Source organism: Pan paniscus, chromosome X (assembly GCF_029289425.2).
Source record: "Pan paniscus chromosome X, NHGRI_mPanPan1-v2.0_pri, whole genome shotgun sequence".
Lineage (NCBI taxonomy): Eukaryota > Metazoa > Chordata > Mammalia > Primates > Hominidae > Pan > Pan paniscus.
The window spans coordinates 20577699-20595785 of NC_073272.2; the positions used below are offsets into that span (position 1 = coordinate 20577699).

The 18087-nt window shown below is 41.6% G+C and overlaps 1 protein-coding gene across 7 annotated transcripts in view; it reads left to right on the forward strand.

Moving 5' to 3' along the window:
• Nucleotides 1-18087, forward strand: part of PPEF1 (protein phosphatase with EF-hand domain 1) — a 153575-nt gene that overhangs the window by 105855 nt on the left and 29633 nt on the right. For all 7 annotated transcript variants that reach the window (XM_055106115.2, XM_055106112.2, XM_055106111.2 and 4 more), the window contains 3 exons: nucleotides 993-1029; nucleotides 2540-2689; nucleotides 7756-7908. In XM_055106115.2, the coding sequence (XP_054962090.1) occupies nucleotides 993-1029; nucleotides 2540-2689; nucleotides 7756-7908 (340 nt within the window). The remainder of the gene's footprint in view (nucleotides 1-992; nucleotides 1030-2539; nucleotides 2690-7755; nucleotides 7909-18087) is intronic.

Consider the following 18087-nt stretch of genomic DNA (forward strand, 5'->3'; position numbering starts at 1 on the left):
CAAAGGAGAAAGTGAGGGGAGAAGAGAGCCTAGGATGGAATCTGAAGGAACTGCCACATTTAAGGTGAGGTAGAGGAGACCTTGCAAAAGAGGCTCAGAAGAGCCAGGAGGAAAACCAAGAGAGTTTATGGTCACAGAATCCAAGGAAAGAAAAGTTTTCTAGAAGGATGGTAGAGTCAGCTGTATTTAGTGTTTCAGAGAGGGCGAGGAAGGTGAGGACTGCAAGGCATCTGTTGGATTCAATAGTATGGACACCTTTGGTGAGTACAGGATGGAATTCATCTCAGAAAACAGAACGTTACACTGTAGAAGCCTGATGTGACATGATTTCCATGGAAAGCCAGAGTGAGTGTATTGCATTTCATCTTCACAGTGTTGGATATTAAGGGCATGTACTGTTATCCTAAAGCAAGGAAAAGTAACAGAAATATTGTCATCATTGAATCTCCCTTCACTGCTGCTATTCAGGCATTAAGATTCCTGACACTTTCTATTAAAACCCTCAATACCATTATGGGACCTGTATCAGAGAGAGCATAACAAGCCAACTTGTTACCTGCTAGGTAACAAGTTGTTCAGTCTTTTCTTTGTTCAGTCTTTTCTTTTTTCCAATCATTTACTGTATAGGATGTCTGAGAAATTCTATCTAAATGAAAAGTCTACCACAGCATGCTTCTCTGCATACTTGTAGCGTTTACACAACCTGTGCCTACCACATATTTCTTAAGTTGTCTTATAATTGTTTCATAGAAATCTATCTTCTTTCCCCAGCTATACTATAAGCTCCTTGAGGGTAGGGATGATGTCGTTGGTTGCTTTTATGCTTTCCAATCATGCCTAGCAAGGACTCAGGTAAGTAACACTTCCCACTGAACTCTGGTTTCTTGAGTTCTTGTGATAGATACTGAGATGCCAAGGGCTTCCCTTTTTGCATGACTCATGGAAGTAGGTGTTATCAACAATCAAATCATTTAAATCCCATTTTTTTTTAGGTATGGCTTCACGAAAGAAATTTTGCATAAATATAAGGTAAGACATCCTTTTTTTTTTTTTTTTTTTTTTTTTTTAGTATTCACTTTGCTGTTTCTATGGAGAAATTTAAAAAGAGCCAAGAAAGACCAGATTGATGCTTTAGGAAAGGTAATAGGCCAACTAGTCAGAATGCATACCGCTAAAATACAAGCACAGCAGGAAGCCCTGGCCACAGTAGAGTCTTATATTTTCTTTCTGGATTAAACCACACTTTTTCACTGTGAGTTTTGTGTAAGTTTTAGCATAGATACATATTTCATTGCTTCAAAGGTACCAAGGATTTGTTTTACTTAGGTGTGGTAAAATATGCAGACACAGAAATGACTGTCATGAAGGAAGAGATTTTTATTTTCAATTCTCTAGAAAATGGAGGCACTGCAAGCCACCCTGGGAGACCGCGTGGGGAAGCACCAGAGTTGGTCAGAAGGCAGAGGGAGGCTGGGCACGGTGGCTCACACCTGTAATCCCAGCACTTTGGGAGGCTGAGGCAGGTGGATCACTTGAGGTCAGGAGTTCGAGACCAGCCTGACCAACGTGGTGAAACCCTGTCTCTACTAAAAATATAAAAATTAGCTGGGCGTGGTGGCATGCTCCTGTAATCCCAGCTACTCGGGAGGCTGAGGCAGGAGAATACTTGAACCCAGGAGGCAGAGGTTGCAGTGAGCCGAGGTCGTGCCACTGCACTCCAGCCTGGGCAACAGAGCGAGACTCCATCTCAAAAAAAAAAAAAAAAAGAAGGCAGAGGGAGGGTGGAGGGAAGCATCTGAGTGTAATCTGGTTTAGGACTGACCAATTTGAGTAATTTCAGACTGCTCTGGGCCACAGAGGTTGTCCCTAGCTGTCTGGTAACTGGCCCCGGGATGAGGAGTGTGAGAGCTCCATAAAGAAGGTAGCTGGGGTGTGGGCTCTCGGTTGCTTGGTTTGCATATGAAAGGCCAGTCATTGACTATCTAGGAATTAGCTAGCCCTGGGAGGGACAGTCTCTCCTCCAGAGTCAGCAAGTCCCCAAGATGTCATAGTATCAAAAATACAGAATAAAGGGCCAGGCACAGTGGCTCACATCTGTAATCCCAGCACTTTGGGAGGCCAAGGTGGGCGGATCACCTGAGGTCAGGAGTTCGAGACCAGCCTGGCCAACATGGAGAAACCCCGTCTCTACTGAAAATACAAAAATTAGCCAGTCGTGGTGGCACACGCCTTTAGTCCCAGCTACTTGGGAGGCTGAGGCAGGAGAATCGCTTGAACCTGGGAGGCAGAGGTTGCAGTGAGCCAAGGTGGCGCCACTGCACTCCAATGCACAACAGAACGAGACTCCATCTCAAAAAAAAAAGAAAAAGAAAAAAAAACAGAATAAAAAGACATGATGAATACATGCTAATTGGTTAGTGACTCCTTGCTGACTTCCTTTGAGTGGCCTGAAAATCATTACTTTTTGTCCATACTTGGGGACTATTCAATAAACTGAACCTGTCAGAAAAACAAAACTTACTCAAGCTCTTACTTACAGCTACATGGAAAAAGAATCTTACAAATCTTGGAAGAATTCTATGCCTGGCTCCCAATCGGTACAATCGTTGACAATGAAATCCTGGTCATCCATGGTGGGATATCAGAGACCACAGATTTGAATTTACTCCACCGTGTAGAGAGGAACAAGGTAAGAAGTAATGTTGGCATGAATCTTCTCTCAGGGATTTAGAAGGGAATACATACCTCTTCATTTATTATTTTGAATTGATTTGTGTTTTAGTGGTTGTAACTCTAAAAAGATTATAGATTTTATTAGAGTATATAAAAGTATAAATTTTAAGAAAAATCTATGACTGCATGATAAAGAACTAAGTGGGTAACTTCTATATATGGAAAAAAATTTTAAATTCATGTTGAGGGTGGAAAAATGAGGAAATGTTGGCATTTTATGTAGTTTCTAAAAGTGAAAAATCCTGATTTTTAAAATTAAAACCTCAATTCATTCATTTATATTGTGGTAAAATATACATAACATAAAACTTGCCACTGTAACCATTTTTAAGTGTATAGTTCAGAGGTATTAAGTATATTCACATTGTTGTGCAACCATCACCATCACTACCATCTATTTACAGAATTTTCCATCATCCCAGACCGAAACTCTGGACCCATTAAACACTAACTCCCCATTCTCCCCTGTCCCAGCCTCTGGCAACCACCAACCACCATTCTACCTTCTGTCTATGAATTTCACCACTCTAGGTACCTTATATAAGTGGAATCACTTATATAAGTGCAGTTTATTTCTGAATTGATACGATTTCCCACATAATACACATCAAATAACTTAGGATACTTTTTTTGGAAATATTTTTTTGAAATGTTTAAATAATCATGTTAAATACAAGCAGAGCAGGAACTAGTATGGAACCTCTGAGACAAGTGGCTATGTGGTGACTGTGAAGATCTCACGCCTAGTGAAGGGTTCCTTGGACGGGTCTTGCAGGGTCATTGGAGTTGTCTTCCTCCTCTACTCAAGCCAAGAGGAAGCCCTCAGGCTAGAGGTGTAGGGGGCGCCACATGGGTTGAAGACCAGTAATAGCAGCGGAGCCAGATGATGCTATATGGTCCTAGTGGGAAACCTGAACTGTTACCCCTCAGGACTGATCATCAACTTCCAACCAGCCTGGACAGGTGGGGTCTAGAGCTGGAATTTAATCTGATAGAGACAGAAATGTGACCCCAGTGGCACCTTGACTTTTTGGACCCTTTATACACATGTGAATGAGAATGTTGTTGCTGGTATCCTCCCATCTTTTTAATTAAAGTTTAATAAGTCTGACCTCCAGACCAGATGAGATCCCCTTTTGTATACTGTCAAGCCCCTTGTACATATCTTTCATCATAGTTACCGAATTTAAGTAAGAAATTGTGGTACTGTTTGTTTACTATCTTCCTCTGTTTTTCTAGTCCATTGATAAAACCCCAGCACCTGGGATGTAGTAAGTACTTAATATTCATTGACTATCTCTTGAGAGATTTAAGATCAAAGCAGGGTAAACCTAAGACAAAACTGAATAGAAAGTTTTTTACAGCCCTCTCCTGATTCTGTGGTGATTTTACGTACCACCCTTCCCCACCTCACCAACTGATGACGATGCTTCCTGGCTTACACCTGTTGTCCTGTTGTAATTATTAATAGCACCTCCTTTTACTCTAAAAAAAAAATATCCCAGTTGCAGCCAGGCATGGTAGCTCACCCCTGTAATTCCAGCACTTTGGGAGGTTGAGGTGGGCAGATCACTTGGGACCAGGAGTTTGAGACCAGTCTGGTCAACATAGCAAGACCTCATCTCTACAAAAAAGAAAAAATTAGCCAGGTGTGGTGGTGCACACCTGTGGTCCCAGCTACTTGGGAGGCTGAAGCATGAGGATTGCTGGAACCCAGGAGTTTGAGATTGCAGTGAGCTATGATCGCACCACTGCACTCCAGCCTGCATGACAGAGAGTGACCTTGTCTCAAACACAACAAAACCCAGTTGCAATAAAATTTAAGCCCACTCTAAGTTTAAGGTACCTTTCTCATTATATCAGCGAGTAATCAAGCCAATAAGACATTTTGATCAAGATATAATAGTCATTATTAACATAATGAGTGGATTAGATTCTAACCAAGAGCACAAGGGAACATGATGTCTTTGTCAGTCAAATATTGGTGAACATAGGGCATGAATGCCACATTCCATCACCACCTGCCCTATGACTACAGTGCTAATCAGTCATGGCAGCCTCTTCCAATTGACCAGATTGAACACTTTTGCTTTCCTGAGGTTAGCCTGAGCAGCCAGCTCTATCGAGGGCTTTTTGAGATATTGAGAAGATGCCTCTGGGATGTCCCTCACTAGCTCTGTGGAGATCCCAAGTTGAGGGCCACCTTAACATAGTAAAGACTGTGAGGCTCTAACATTAGACAGACAGAAGTAGGTTAACATCCTGCCTCTGCCACTTCCTGGGTGACTGGGCAACATACTGAAGTTTTCTAATCCTTGGTTTCCACACGTATAAACTGAAGATAAAAATACCTACCATATTGGATTTTTGGGAGGATTAAATGTAATTACCTATATGAAGAAAATGGTGGCCAGGCGCGGTGGCTCACATCTGTAATCCTAGCACTTTTGGGAGGCTGAGGTGGGCGGATCACTTGAGGGTAGGAATTCAAGACCAGCCTGGCCAAAAAGGTGAAACCCTGTCCTTACTAAAATACAAAAAAATAGCTGGGCATGGTGGTGCACACCTGTAATCCCACCTACTTGGGAGGCTGAGGCAGGAGGATCACTTGAACCCAGGAGGCAGAGGCTGCAGTGAGCCAAGATCAAGCCACTGCACTCCAGCCTGGGTGACAGTGAAACACTATCTCAAAAAAAAAAAAAAAATAGAAAAGAAAAGAAAATGGCATATACTACTAAACATATAGCTCTCTCCTCCAGTTCTCTCTTCTTTTTTCCTTATACTTGGTTCTGAGGTTTGTGTTTCAGTCACCAATACAGACCCTGGGGAGAGTTTGTGGGCCAGCAATTTTCTCAGGATACCTAGAGTTTCACCCCCTTCAGGGATAACTGTTCTACCTGCTCTTTAGACTGGCTTTAAAGATAGAAATTCAACTTGTATATTGTTTGTGTCTTCTACCCTTCCTTGAGTGAGGTTGAACTGGTAACACATACTTGTTGTATTAAATATCATTGAACTGTAGTGAAAATGATAGGTTCAACCATTTGGAACTCTATCAGATGAGACATAAAAGTAGATTGTTCCAGTCCAGTTTTATAATCCCCACTTTCCCATCCCATAGGACCCTCCAACCCTCTGTGGCAGGAGGGACCATACTTCCTGGTTTACACCTGCGGTCGTAATGGTATCATTGTTAACAGGGGTGGGGAAGGGTTGGGGGAATTTGATGACAACCTCTATTCTAGGTTCATTTAAGGTATTTTGTAAGGTGGGCAGGTTGAGGGGGGTCAATGCAGAGGGATTAAAGAATGAAGGAAGATTTTATAAAACTAAGATTCTGGTTTATTATTTGTCAAACTCCCCAGCAAGGCATTTGCAGAAAGATGGCTACTAGACTCCCTGGGGGAAAATGGTCGTGTAGTGCCTTAGGGAGAGCTGGGGCAAAGTATCCTGATCCCAAATGGCCTTGAAAACTTCAGAGCCACACATACTTAAGAGACCATGTGGCCTTGCTCAATGAGCTCATCAGAAATGAGTTGTGTACAGCTGGGCACGGTGGCTCATGCCTATAGTCCCAGTACATTGGGAGGCCGAAGTGAGACGATCACTTGAGACCAGAAGTTCGAGACCAGCCTGGGTAACATAGCAAGACCCCATCTCTACAAAAAAAAAAAAAGAAAGAAAGAAAAAGGGAAAAAGAAGTGAGTTGTGTGGACCCAAGTCCAGAGGGTCCTCCCAGAATATTCTGCTCTGCCCCTAATGGGAACATTTGCTGGCAGGAGACAGGGCAGGTAGGCTGTGAACTAGCTAGCAATAGCTGAGCTTGAATTTCTACCTAGCTCAATGAGACAGGACCTCAGAATAAGATTCAATTTCATTTTTGAAAAATAAAGGTAAGATTTCCTACACACTCTAGTTTGTAAAAGAAACTAAGTGCTTGGCCGGGTGCAGTGGCTCACGCCTGTAATCCGAGCACTTTGGGAGGCCAAGGCGGGCGGATCACGAGGTCAGGAGATCAAGACCATCCTGGCTAACACGGTGAAACCCCGTCTCTTCTAAAAAATAGAAAAAATTAGCCGGGCGTGGTGGCGGGCGCCTGTAGTCAGTGCTGAGGCAGGAGAATGGCGTGAACCCGGGAGGCGGAGCTTGCAGTGAGCCGAGATCGCGCCACTGCACTCCAGCCTGGGGGACAGAGCAAGACTCTGTCTCAAAAAAAAAAAAAAAAAAAAAGGAAACTAAGTGCCTACCACAGAGAATTTGTCTATCACTGAACCACGGCCACCAGTATAACAGAAATATTGTTTAATATTGTTTTGTTTAAAGACATGGTGCTACAAAGAAACAAGTATAAAATTACAGTCTCTGCTTGCGTAAGGGAACAAGAGGGATTCTAGTAATTGATGCCCTATCAGAAAGACATTTTGTTTTCCAAAGAAACGCAGCAGTTTTGTTGCCAAGATTAGAGAACATCGTCAATGGCTGGCAGAGTCAGGCTGAGAACCACAATGCATTTAGGTTGGAAGGGCTTCTGAAGTTTTCAACCTATGTCCCCTTTAAGAACTTTCTTGGACACAGATGTACCTTTTCTCTTTTCTTCTGGAAAGCATAACAAAATGCACAGCAGCCACTCTATTAAGAGGTGTTTCTGAACTCCTGAAGATCCTATGGCTAGATAAAGGCTCAATAAGGAGACTAGTTGCCCCTACCTTGGTATCTTCCATTTTCTGTGTGGATGCCACAGAATGTGTTTACCACCTACAGAGAAACTCCAGTGAAACACAGAAACTCTTTCTTTATAGGCAATGTCTGTAATTGGAAAATGTACCAACAATGTAACAGACCCACTTTACAGACATCAGTGGATGAGTGAGATATAGGAGGTGGACGAGATGCAAAAAGTGACCGTGTGTTTTTCATTGGGTTGTGGCACCACAGCATAGAAAGAATCCCACCTGGGACTGAAGTCTCTGTATGTGGCAGAATAAGCAGAGGGTTGGACTAAAGCATGAATTTGTTTTATAGATGAAATCTGTGCTGATACCACCAACGGAAACAAACAGAGACCATGACACTGACTCGAAGCACAATAAAGTAGGTGTGACTTTTAATGCACATGGAAGAATCAAAACAAATGGGTCTCCTACTGAACACTTAACAAAGCATGAATGGGAACAGGTAGGTAATCAGGGTGTTCACTGCAGTGGCAACAATGACACTAGCGTGCATGTTGTCCCTTACAATATATAGATAAAAAGTGACTTTACCTTTATGAGGAGACCACATGATTCTCTTGGAATTCATCACTATATTTTTAACAGCTTTATTGAGATATAATTCACATACCATGTAACTCACCCATTTAAACTGTATAATTCAATGGTTTTTGGTATATTCACAGTGTTGTACAACTAGCACCACAATCTAATTTTAGGACGTTTTCATCATCTGAAAAAGAAACTACATACGTATTAGCATCATTCCCCATTCCCTTCTGTAGCCACCCTGTGCCACCTAACAGCCTTAGGCAACCATCAATCTACTATCTGTCTTTACAGATTTGCCTATTCTGAACATGTTGTAGAAATGGACACATATGTGATGTTTTGTGTCTGGCTTCTTTCAGCACAATGTTCTGGAGGCTCATCCATGTTGCAGCATGTATCAGTACTGAACATCTATTTGTTGCTGAATAATATTCCATTCTATGGATATACACATTGTATTTATTCATTCATAAGCTGATGGACATTTGGGTTGTTTCCACTTTTTGGCTACTATGAATAATCCTTCTATGAGCCATCACATACAAGTTTTTCTGTGCATGTATGTTTTTATTTCTCTTAAGTGTGTACCTAGGAGTGGAACTGCTGAGTCATAAACTAATTCTAAAAAAGTTTAACATTTTAAGAAAGTCCCAAACTGTTTTCCCAAGTGGCTGCACCATTTTACATTTCCAGTAGCAATGGATGAACGTTCCAATTTCTCCACATCCTCTCTAACACTTGTTATTGTCTATCATTTTGATTATAGCCATCCCAGAGGGCATGAGATGGAATCTCATTGTGGTTTTGATTTGCATTTCCCTAATGACTAATGATGTCACGCATCTTTTCATGTGTTTATTGGATATTTGTAGATCTTCTTTGGAGAATTGTCTATTCAGATCCTTTGCCCATCTTAAAAACTGAGTTATTTATCTTTTTATTATTGCATTGTAAGAGGTTTTTTGAATATATTCTACATACAAATCCTTTATCAGGTATATTATTTGCAAATACCCTCTCCCATTCTGTGGGTTGTCTTTTCCCCTTTCTTGATGGTGTCCTTTGCAGTACAGCAGTTTTTAATTTGGGTGATGCCCAGTCAAAATGATATATTTTTTCTCTTTGGTTGCTCATGTTTTTGGTGTTGTATCTAAGCTATTGCCTAATCCAAAGTCATAAAGATCTATTACTTTGTTTTCTTCTAAGAGTTTTATACATTTAGCTCTTAAATTTAGGTGTCTGATCCATTTTGAGTTAATTTTTGTGTGTGGTGGGAGGTGAGATTCCAAATTCTTTCTGTTTTATGTGGATATTTAGTTATCCCAGCACCAATTTTTTTTTTCTTTTTTTTGAGACAGAGTCTCGCTCTGTTACCCAGGCTGGAGTGCAGTGACAGGATCTCGGCTCACTGCAACCTTTGCCTCCTGAGTAGTAGCTTGGATTACAGGCATGCATTACCACGCCTGGCTAATTTTTGTATTTTTAGTAGAGATGAGGTTTCACCATGTTGACCAGGCTGGTCTCAAACTCCTGACCTTAGGTGATCTGCCCGCCTCGGCCTCCCAAACTGCTGGGATTACAGGCGTGAGCCACTGTGCCTGGCCACCAGCACCATTTCTTAAAAAGACTATACTTTCCTTGTTAAATTTTCTTGACGCCCTTATCAAAAAATCAGTTAACCATAATAAAAGGGTTTATTTCTAGACTCTTAATTGTATTTCACAATCTCTATGTTTATCCTTATGTCAGTACTGTACAATTTTGATTACTGTAGCTTTGTGGGAAGTTTTAACCTTGGGAAGTGTGAGTTCTCCAACTTTGTTCTTCTTTTTCCAGATCGTTTTGGCTATTCTGGGCCCCTTGAATTTCCATATGAATTTTAGGATTGATTTGTCAATATCTACCAAAAAGCAGCTGGGATATTGGTAGGGTTGCCTTGAATCTGTAGGTCAATTTGGGTACTATGGCTGTCTTGAGATGTCTTTCTATTTATTTAGATCTTTAATTTCAACAATGTTTTTTTACCTTTCAGTATACACGTCTTGCTCTTGTTTTGTTGAATTTATTCCTAGGTGTTTTTGATGCTATTGTAAATAGAATTGTTTTCTTAATTACATTTTGGATTGTTCATTGCTAGTGTATAGAAATACAACTGACTTTTATATACTGACATTGTGTTGTGAACTTTGATAAACGTATTAGTTCTAATGGTTTTTAGTGGATTTCTTGAGATTTTCCACATACAAGATTATGTTATCTGTGAATAATTTTACTTCTTCCTTTCCAATCTGTCTGCCTTTTCTTTTCCTTTTTTTCTTTTTGTTTAATTGCCTTGTCTAGAACCTCCAGTACACTGTTGAATAAAAGTGAAGAGAGTAGATATCTTTGTCTTGTTCATGATATTGGGGAAAGCATTCAGTCTTTCATCAAGTATGATATTAGCTGTGTATTTGTTTGTAGTGGCCTTTTATTACATTGAGGAAGTTTCTTTCTATGCTTAGTTTATTGAGTGTTTTTATTGTGAAAGAGTGTTGGATTTTGTCAAATGCTTTTTCTGAATACATTGAAATGATGTGTTCTTTCCCTTTATTCTATTAATACAGTATATTATATTGATTGATTTCAGAGATGTTAAACCAACCTGACATTCCTGGGATAAATCCCACTTGGTCATGATGTATAATCCACCTTCTATGTTGCTAGCCAGCAACATAGCCATTTGGTAATATTTTTTGAGGATTTTTGCATCTATATTCATAAGAGCTATTGGTCTATGGTTTCCTTATGTTGTGATATCTTTGTCTGGTTTTGGTATAAGTTTGGCCTCATAAGAGGAATTGGAAAGTATTGTCTCCTCTTCTGTGTTTTAGAAAAGTCTGTGAAGGATTGATTTTAATTCTTCAAATGTTTGATAGAATCCATCAGTGAAGCCATCAGGGCCTGGGCTTTTCTTTGCAGGAAGTTTAAAAATTACTAATTTCAATATTTTTCCTTGCTATAGTTGTATTCAAGTTTTTTGTTTCTTCCTGAGTAGTTTGTGTCTTGGTAGTTGTGTCTTTCTTGGAATTTGTTTCATTTCCTGAAACAAATTTATTTCATGAAATTCATTTCATTTAATATATCTAATTTGTTGACCTAAAGTTGTTTGTAGTACTTCTTTATTGTTTTTTCTCCTGAAAGTTTGGTAGTAATATTTCCTTTTTTTTCTTGGTCAGTCTCACTAAGGTTTGTCAATGTTATTGATCTTTTTGAAGAATCAACTTTTAGTTTTATTGATTTTTCTCTATTGTTGTCTATTCTCTATTTCATTTATTTCTGCACTAATTGTTAACAGTGGAGGGTGTCCAGGTTCTTGGCGTCTTGAACAATGAATTGGACAAAACGCACAAACAAAGCAAGGAAGGAATGAAGGGTTTTACTGAAATGAAAGTACACTCCACAGTGTGGGAGTGGCCCGAGCATATGGGCTGAAAGGCCCTGTTATAGAATTTTGGGAGTTTCAATACCCCCTAGAGGATTCCATTGGTTACTTGGGGTACACCCTATGTAAATGCAGAGTTTGAAGTAAAGTTACAAAGTCATTTACAGCATAAGCCCAATGGAGAGGATATTTCCTGTCATAGCTGAAGTGTGAGCTGGCCTTATGTTCCCTGCCTCCAGACCTTATTTTCCTGCCTCATAATCTTTATCATTTCCTTCCTTCTGCTTGTTTTAGGTTTAGTTTGCTCTTCTTTTTTCAGTTTCCTTAGAAGGTAATATCATTGACTTGAGATCTTTTTTATTTTTTAACAAAGATACAAATTTCCCTTTAAGTACCGCTTTAGCTCCATCCCTTAAGTTTGCTATGTTATTAAACAATTGCTGCTGCCTTAAAAAAAATAGTTTTGCTATGTTGTGCTTTTGTTTTCAATAGTATTGTCTAAATATCCTTGTGATTTCTTTAACTTATCTGTTATTTGGTAGTGTGTTGTTTAATTTCTACATATTTATGAATTCCCCATATTTCTTTCATTTATTGATTTAAAATTTAATTTGATTGTGGTCAGCGAACACATGCTTTGCCTGATTTAAATTCCTTTAAAACTTTTTTCTTTTTTTGGTAAATCCTTTTAAAATTTGTTGAGGCTTTTTTTGTGGCCTAGCATATGGTTTATCCCAGAGAATGCTCCATGTGCACTTCAGAAGACTATATATTTCACTCTTATTGGGTGGAGTGTTTTATATATGTCTCTTTGAACATATTTATAATAGTTGCTTTGAAATCTTTGTCTGCTAAGTCGACGTCTAGTCCCTTCAAAAGCAGTTTTTATTGCCTGCTTCCCCCCTCCGCCCCCCCCACCCCCCCCGCCCCCGCCCGTGTATGAGTCATACTTTTTTCTTTGCATGTCCTGTAATCTTACATTGTAGTAACCCTAGGTAGTTATTCCCATGCCCCTCTGGGGCTTGTTGTTATTTGCTTTTTTGTTTATTTATTGAGTGACTTGTCTGGACTAGTTTAGTGAAGTCTATTCCCCTTCAGTGTGCAGCCTCTGATGTCACTCTTCACAGAGTGCTGCCTTGGGCATGCATACAGTTTCTCCGACCACCAGGGCTGGTGTGGATTTAATTGGGCTCTCTTTGACTGTCTTTCCCTGATCTCTCCTTTAAGCTTCGGACCCATCTGCCTCTATTTGAAGCAGTCCCAGCTGTTAGCCTTCACTAATTGCTAGCCGATTGCTCTATTGTTTTTAACAATGCCCTGGCCCACAGAGTGCTCTACAGTCTGATCCGATTAAAGTTGGACCCCTTTGCAGGGGCAGGGCTTTAACCATGTTTGAGGCTTACTCCAACCTCCACAAAGGCTCTTTTCTCATCTGTCTCTTTCCCCGATTCAGTCTGTTAAATTTCTTCTAGCTGGGGTACTGTTACTACTAGTATCTCCGCACTACCATCCTCCTCGTAAATGCTTATTCCCAACATCTCCATTGTTTTCAACAGTGCCTTTAGGCATGAACTTCCTTACACTCTGTGCCAAATAAGGCCAGTCCCTTAGGAAGAGTGGCAGTGCTCTGTTCTTGACCTGCCTCACACCCTGGGCCAAACCACTGTGCCATCGCACTGCAGCTGGGAGCAGGGACAGTGACCCACTTCTCCTCCAGTGACAGCCCCATTCCACAAGTGGGGTAGTAGGCAGGGATGATAGGCCCTGGTCTTCTTGGCTTGCCCTTCCTGGCATAGCACCTCCTCCTTATGATTGAGCAAGCATGGGGGCAGTTGGGGTCTAGCACCTGCAGGCTGCCATGCCTAGGATAGGGCTTCTGCCCAATGAGTGGGAGAAGTGACCCCAGTCCTCTCTGCTGTGCTTGCCTGGAATCCAGCTTCTGTAATGCAGAGCTGAGGGGAATGAGGGATGCCCATCAGCTTGCTCCTTCTGGGGCAAAACCATAGCCCTCTACTGGGAGCTGGGGGAAGAAGGAGCCCCGTCTTGGATGCATCCACTTGAAGTAGAGCATCCTTCATGCTGATCAGTGAAGGGGGTTAGAGTAGATCATGGCTCAAATGCCACAGACTCTCTCTGTTGGTATCAAAATTTAGTAAGTTTTCTTAAATGTTTCTCCATATGCTGTATGCCATTACGACAATTTCCAGTGGCTTTAACTATTTTAATTTTTTTTTAAGTGATTTTCCGCTGGGCGTGGTGGCTCACGCCTGTAATCCCAGCACTTTGGGAGGCTGAGGTGGGCGGATTGCTTGAGCCCAGGAGTTGGAGACCAGCCTTGGCAACTTGGCGAAACCCCATATCTATAAAAAGTACAAAAATTAGCTGGGCGTGGTGGTGCATGCCTGTAGTCCCAGCTACTTGGGAGGCTGAAGCAGGAGCATGGCTTGAACCTGGGAGGCGGAGGCTGCAGTGAGCTGAGATCGTGCCACTGCACTCCAGCCTGGGCGACAGAGCGGGACCCTGTCTTAAAGAAAAAGATGTTCACCAGTTAAATGGTTGTTTCACTGGGGAGAGGGTCTGCCAAGCCCCTAACACTGCCATTCCTGTCACTATGTTGTCATTTTGAGAACTGTACTGAGTATGTCTATAAACATGGATGTAAAGGCAATAAGCCATGTACTCATCTTTGTGAGAGCGTGCATATCCAGAGCTGCCTGTCTGGAGTCTCTGGCAGCTTCTGGCATGGAGTAAGATCTATAAATATTCCTCTCATTCATTCATCCATTCAACAAGAATGTATTGATCACTCCTGAGTACTCTTGCTCATTTGTCTTGGTGAAATTTAGCGTTTTACTAAATTTCCAGTCCTACGTTTTAACTGCTTTCTTGTCAGTTTTTACCCCATATGGCAGGGATGAGTTCTTAAGAACAACAGCTATGTGTATTATCTCATTAAATCCTTAAAGCAACCTGATGACATAGATAATATTATTCCTATTTCCCGAAAGAGGACACTGAAGCTCACATAAGTTGAATAATTTGCTAAATGATGGGTCTCGTTTTGATTCCAAATTTGTTGGACTCTACACTTCTCATTTTTGACTGCTAGGTCATACCATGTCTCTCACTGTAGGAAAAGATGTTACAGGACACTGGGTTTTGTTTGTTTGGTTGGTTGGTTTCTTTTTTTTTGAGATGGAGTCTCACTCTGTCACCCAGGCTGGAGTGCAGTGGCGCAATCTCAGCTCATTGCAACCTCCACCTCCTGGGTTTAAGCAATTCTCCTGTCTCAGCCTCCGGAGTAGCTAGGATTACAGGCACGTGCCACCACGCCCAGCTAATTTTTGTGTTTTTAGTAGAGACTGAGTTTCACCATATTGGTCAGGCTGGTCTCAAACTCCTGACTTCAGATGATCCACCTGCCTTGGCATCCCAAAGTGCTGGGATTACAGGCATGAGCCACTGTGCCCGGCCCCAGAACTCTGTTTTTCAACTTCTTAGATGGGAATGTTATGACCTCTTAGAAAGGTCTTTTGTAGACTTTTCTTCAGGTTTCCTGTTCTGAAAGAAATGAAATAAAATTATTGGATATGGACTAACGCTTAATGATAAAAGTGTTCTTCCTGTAGATAGAATCATAACCATAATAAGTAGCTTTCGTTTTCAGATATAAACACACATACATGCATTTGCAATGTCACAAGTACACATAGACACGTGCCCACATGATGTTGGTTACATCTGTAGCTGGGAAGCATAATTAAACAATTACCAAACAGTGTTAAATTTCTTACTTCTCTTCAGTAATTGTTAAAGAAACCTCTTTTTCTTGATTTGGGACCCTTATACCTTGATTGCTGAAAATGTTGACTAAAATGTGATTTCTGGTGTAAAATATACCCTAATCAATGAGGAGAGAGAGAAGTGGGGAGACAGACTGAGGGAGAAATGGAATTCATCATTGGCTGTGAGTCCAAAATATTTAAAAATCAAGTAAGCATGAGAGGCATCTCATAGCAAGTAGGAAAGGATGCCTCCTTAAACCTTGACATCCAAATCCCAAAGACTGAAGGTTAGAACAAGCTCTTCTAGGATTATGGTGAATAAAGAAGATAATGTTAAAGAAATTGGAGCTGCACACAAAGAAAACTGTGGCCTCTGGAAGCCTAGAAGAGTTAGAAGAGCCTTAAGAAGTGGGAGGGAGGAGACTGGGGCTCATTATTCCATAACAGAACCTCCCGCTCTCCAAACAATAGAGATACAGCCTCTTGCAGACCCCATACACATGATCAGAGCTGACATTGGGTAAAATGGGCCAGAACCTCATTTCTGATGTTTAATCATTTTAGTTGTGCCCCTAATTTTCTTTCCTCAGTTCCTGGTACATAGTGGATAAACACACACATAAGCTATGCTAGAGCCGAAATTTCCAGATAAAAACAGAGCTCACAATTACTTTATTTCTTAATATCTATGAGCTATTTTGTATAAAGATCATATACTCTTTATTTTGTCTTGTAGTCATGGAAATTCATAATTCTTGGCAGAGTGCTATAGTTTAAATTTTCCCTTATGTTCACTGAGATGTGGGGATATATTTAATCAGAGTTAAGTCACTATACAGAGATGAATATGATACTCTTTAAGACAGACTTACAAAGAGACAGAGGCCAGAAAGGTTTCAAAAATAATTTTAATTATTTATAGTCTGAATGACTCCCCTCTCTTTATTCATTCATTTAACAGGTATTTATTGAGCACCTACTATGTGTCAGACACTGTTCTAGACTTCTGGGAAATGTCAATGACCAAATAAAGATCCATTACCTTGCAGAGCTTACATTTTAGGGGGAGGAGTTAGACGACAAACAATACAATAATGAGTAAATGATATGATATCTTAAGTGATATGTTCTTTTTTATTATTATTATTATTTTTAGACGGAGTCTCGCTCTGTTGCCCAGGCTGGAGTGCAGTGGCGCAATCTCGGCTCACTGCAAGCTCCGCCTCCCGGGCTCACACCATTCTCCTGCCTCAGCCTCCTAAGTAGCTGGGACTACAGGCACCTGCCACCACGCCCAGCTAATTTTTTTGTATTTTTAATAGAGACGGGGTTTCACCATGTTAGCCAGGATGGTCTCGACCTCATGATCCACCTGCCTCGGCCTCCCAAAGTGCTGGGATTACAAGCGTGAGCCACTGCGCCCAGTCTTAAGTGATAAGTTCTATGGGAAAAATAAAAACTAGAGCAGAGTTAAGGAGAACAGGAAAACTGGACTTGGGGACAAAATTGCAATTTTTTTTTTTTTTTTTTTTTTTGAGACAGAGTCTCACTCCTGTAGTCCAGGTGGGAGTGCAGTAGTGCAACTACGGCTCATTGCAACCCTGACCACCTGGGCTCAAGTGATTCTCTCACCTCATTTTTTAATTTTTTATAGAGATGATGTCTCACTATATTGCCCAGACTGGTCTTGAACTCCTGGGCTCAAGCTATCCTTCTTCCTCTGCCTCAGAAAGTGCTGGGATTACAAGCATGAGCCACGGCGCCTGGCCAAAATTGCAATTTTAAATAACGTAGTCAGCAGCATTGAGGAGGCTCCCAAGAGGGAAATGACTTGATTGAGGTGTCTTGGCTGGTCAGGAATGATAGAGTAGGATTTGATCCTGAGGTTGACTTGAATGTCCATGCTCTTTTTCTGAAGGGTTAGATGAGAGTGACAGGCATTCTCAGGAAGGACGTGACCTACTTTAGTCAGCCCTTATTCAATGAGGCCTGAAGGGTGGACAGGGAGCAGGAGGAAGGCATTTAAAGAAATCTAGGTACCTGGCTGGAAGGTTTGGACTGAGCACGGCTTTTTTTTTGAGATGGAGTCTTGCTCTGTCGCCCAGGCTGGAGTGCAATGGTGCGATCTCGGCTCACTGCAGCCTCTGCCTCCCAGGGTGAGGCAATTCTCCTGCATCAGCCTCCAAAGTAGCTGGGATTACAGGCATCTGCCACCACGTCCGGCTAATTTTTGTAGTTTTAGTAGAGGCAGGGTTTCACCATGTTGGCCATGGTAGTCTCAAACTCCTGACCTCATTCATGATCCACCCATCTCGGCCTCCCAAAGTGCTGGAATTACAGGGGTGAGCCACCATGTCCGGCCTGAGCATAGCTTTTAAAATGACATGGTCTAGGCCGGGCGTGGCAGCTCACGCCTGTAATCCCAGCACTTTGGGAGGCCGAGGCAGGCGAATCACAAGGTCAGGAGTTCCAGACCAGCCTGACCATCGTGGTGAAACCCCGTCTCTACTAAAAATCCAAAAATTAGCCGGGCGTGGTGGCGCATGCCTGTAATCCCTGCTACTCGGGAGACTGAGGCAGAATTGCTTGAACCTGGGAGGCGGGGGTTGCAGTGAGCCGAGATCACACCACTGCACTCCAGCCTGGGCGACAGAGCAAGACCCCGTCTCAAAAAAAAAAAAAAAAAAAAATGACATGGTCTAGCTGGGCGTGGTGGCACGTACCCGTAATCTCAGCTAGTCGGGAGACTGAGGCAGGAGAATTGCTCGAACCCAGGAGGCGGAGGTTGCAGTGAGCTGAGATCACGCCATTGCACTCCAGCCTGGGCGACGAAAGCAAAACTCTGTCTCAAAAAATAAATGAATTAATGAATTAATTAAAAATG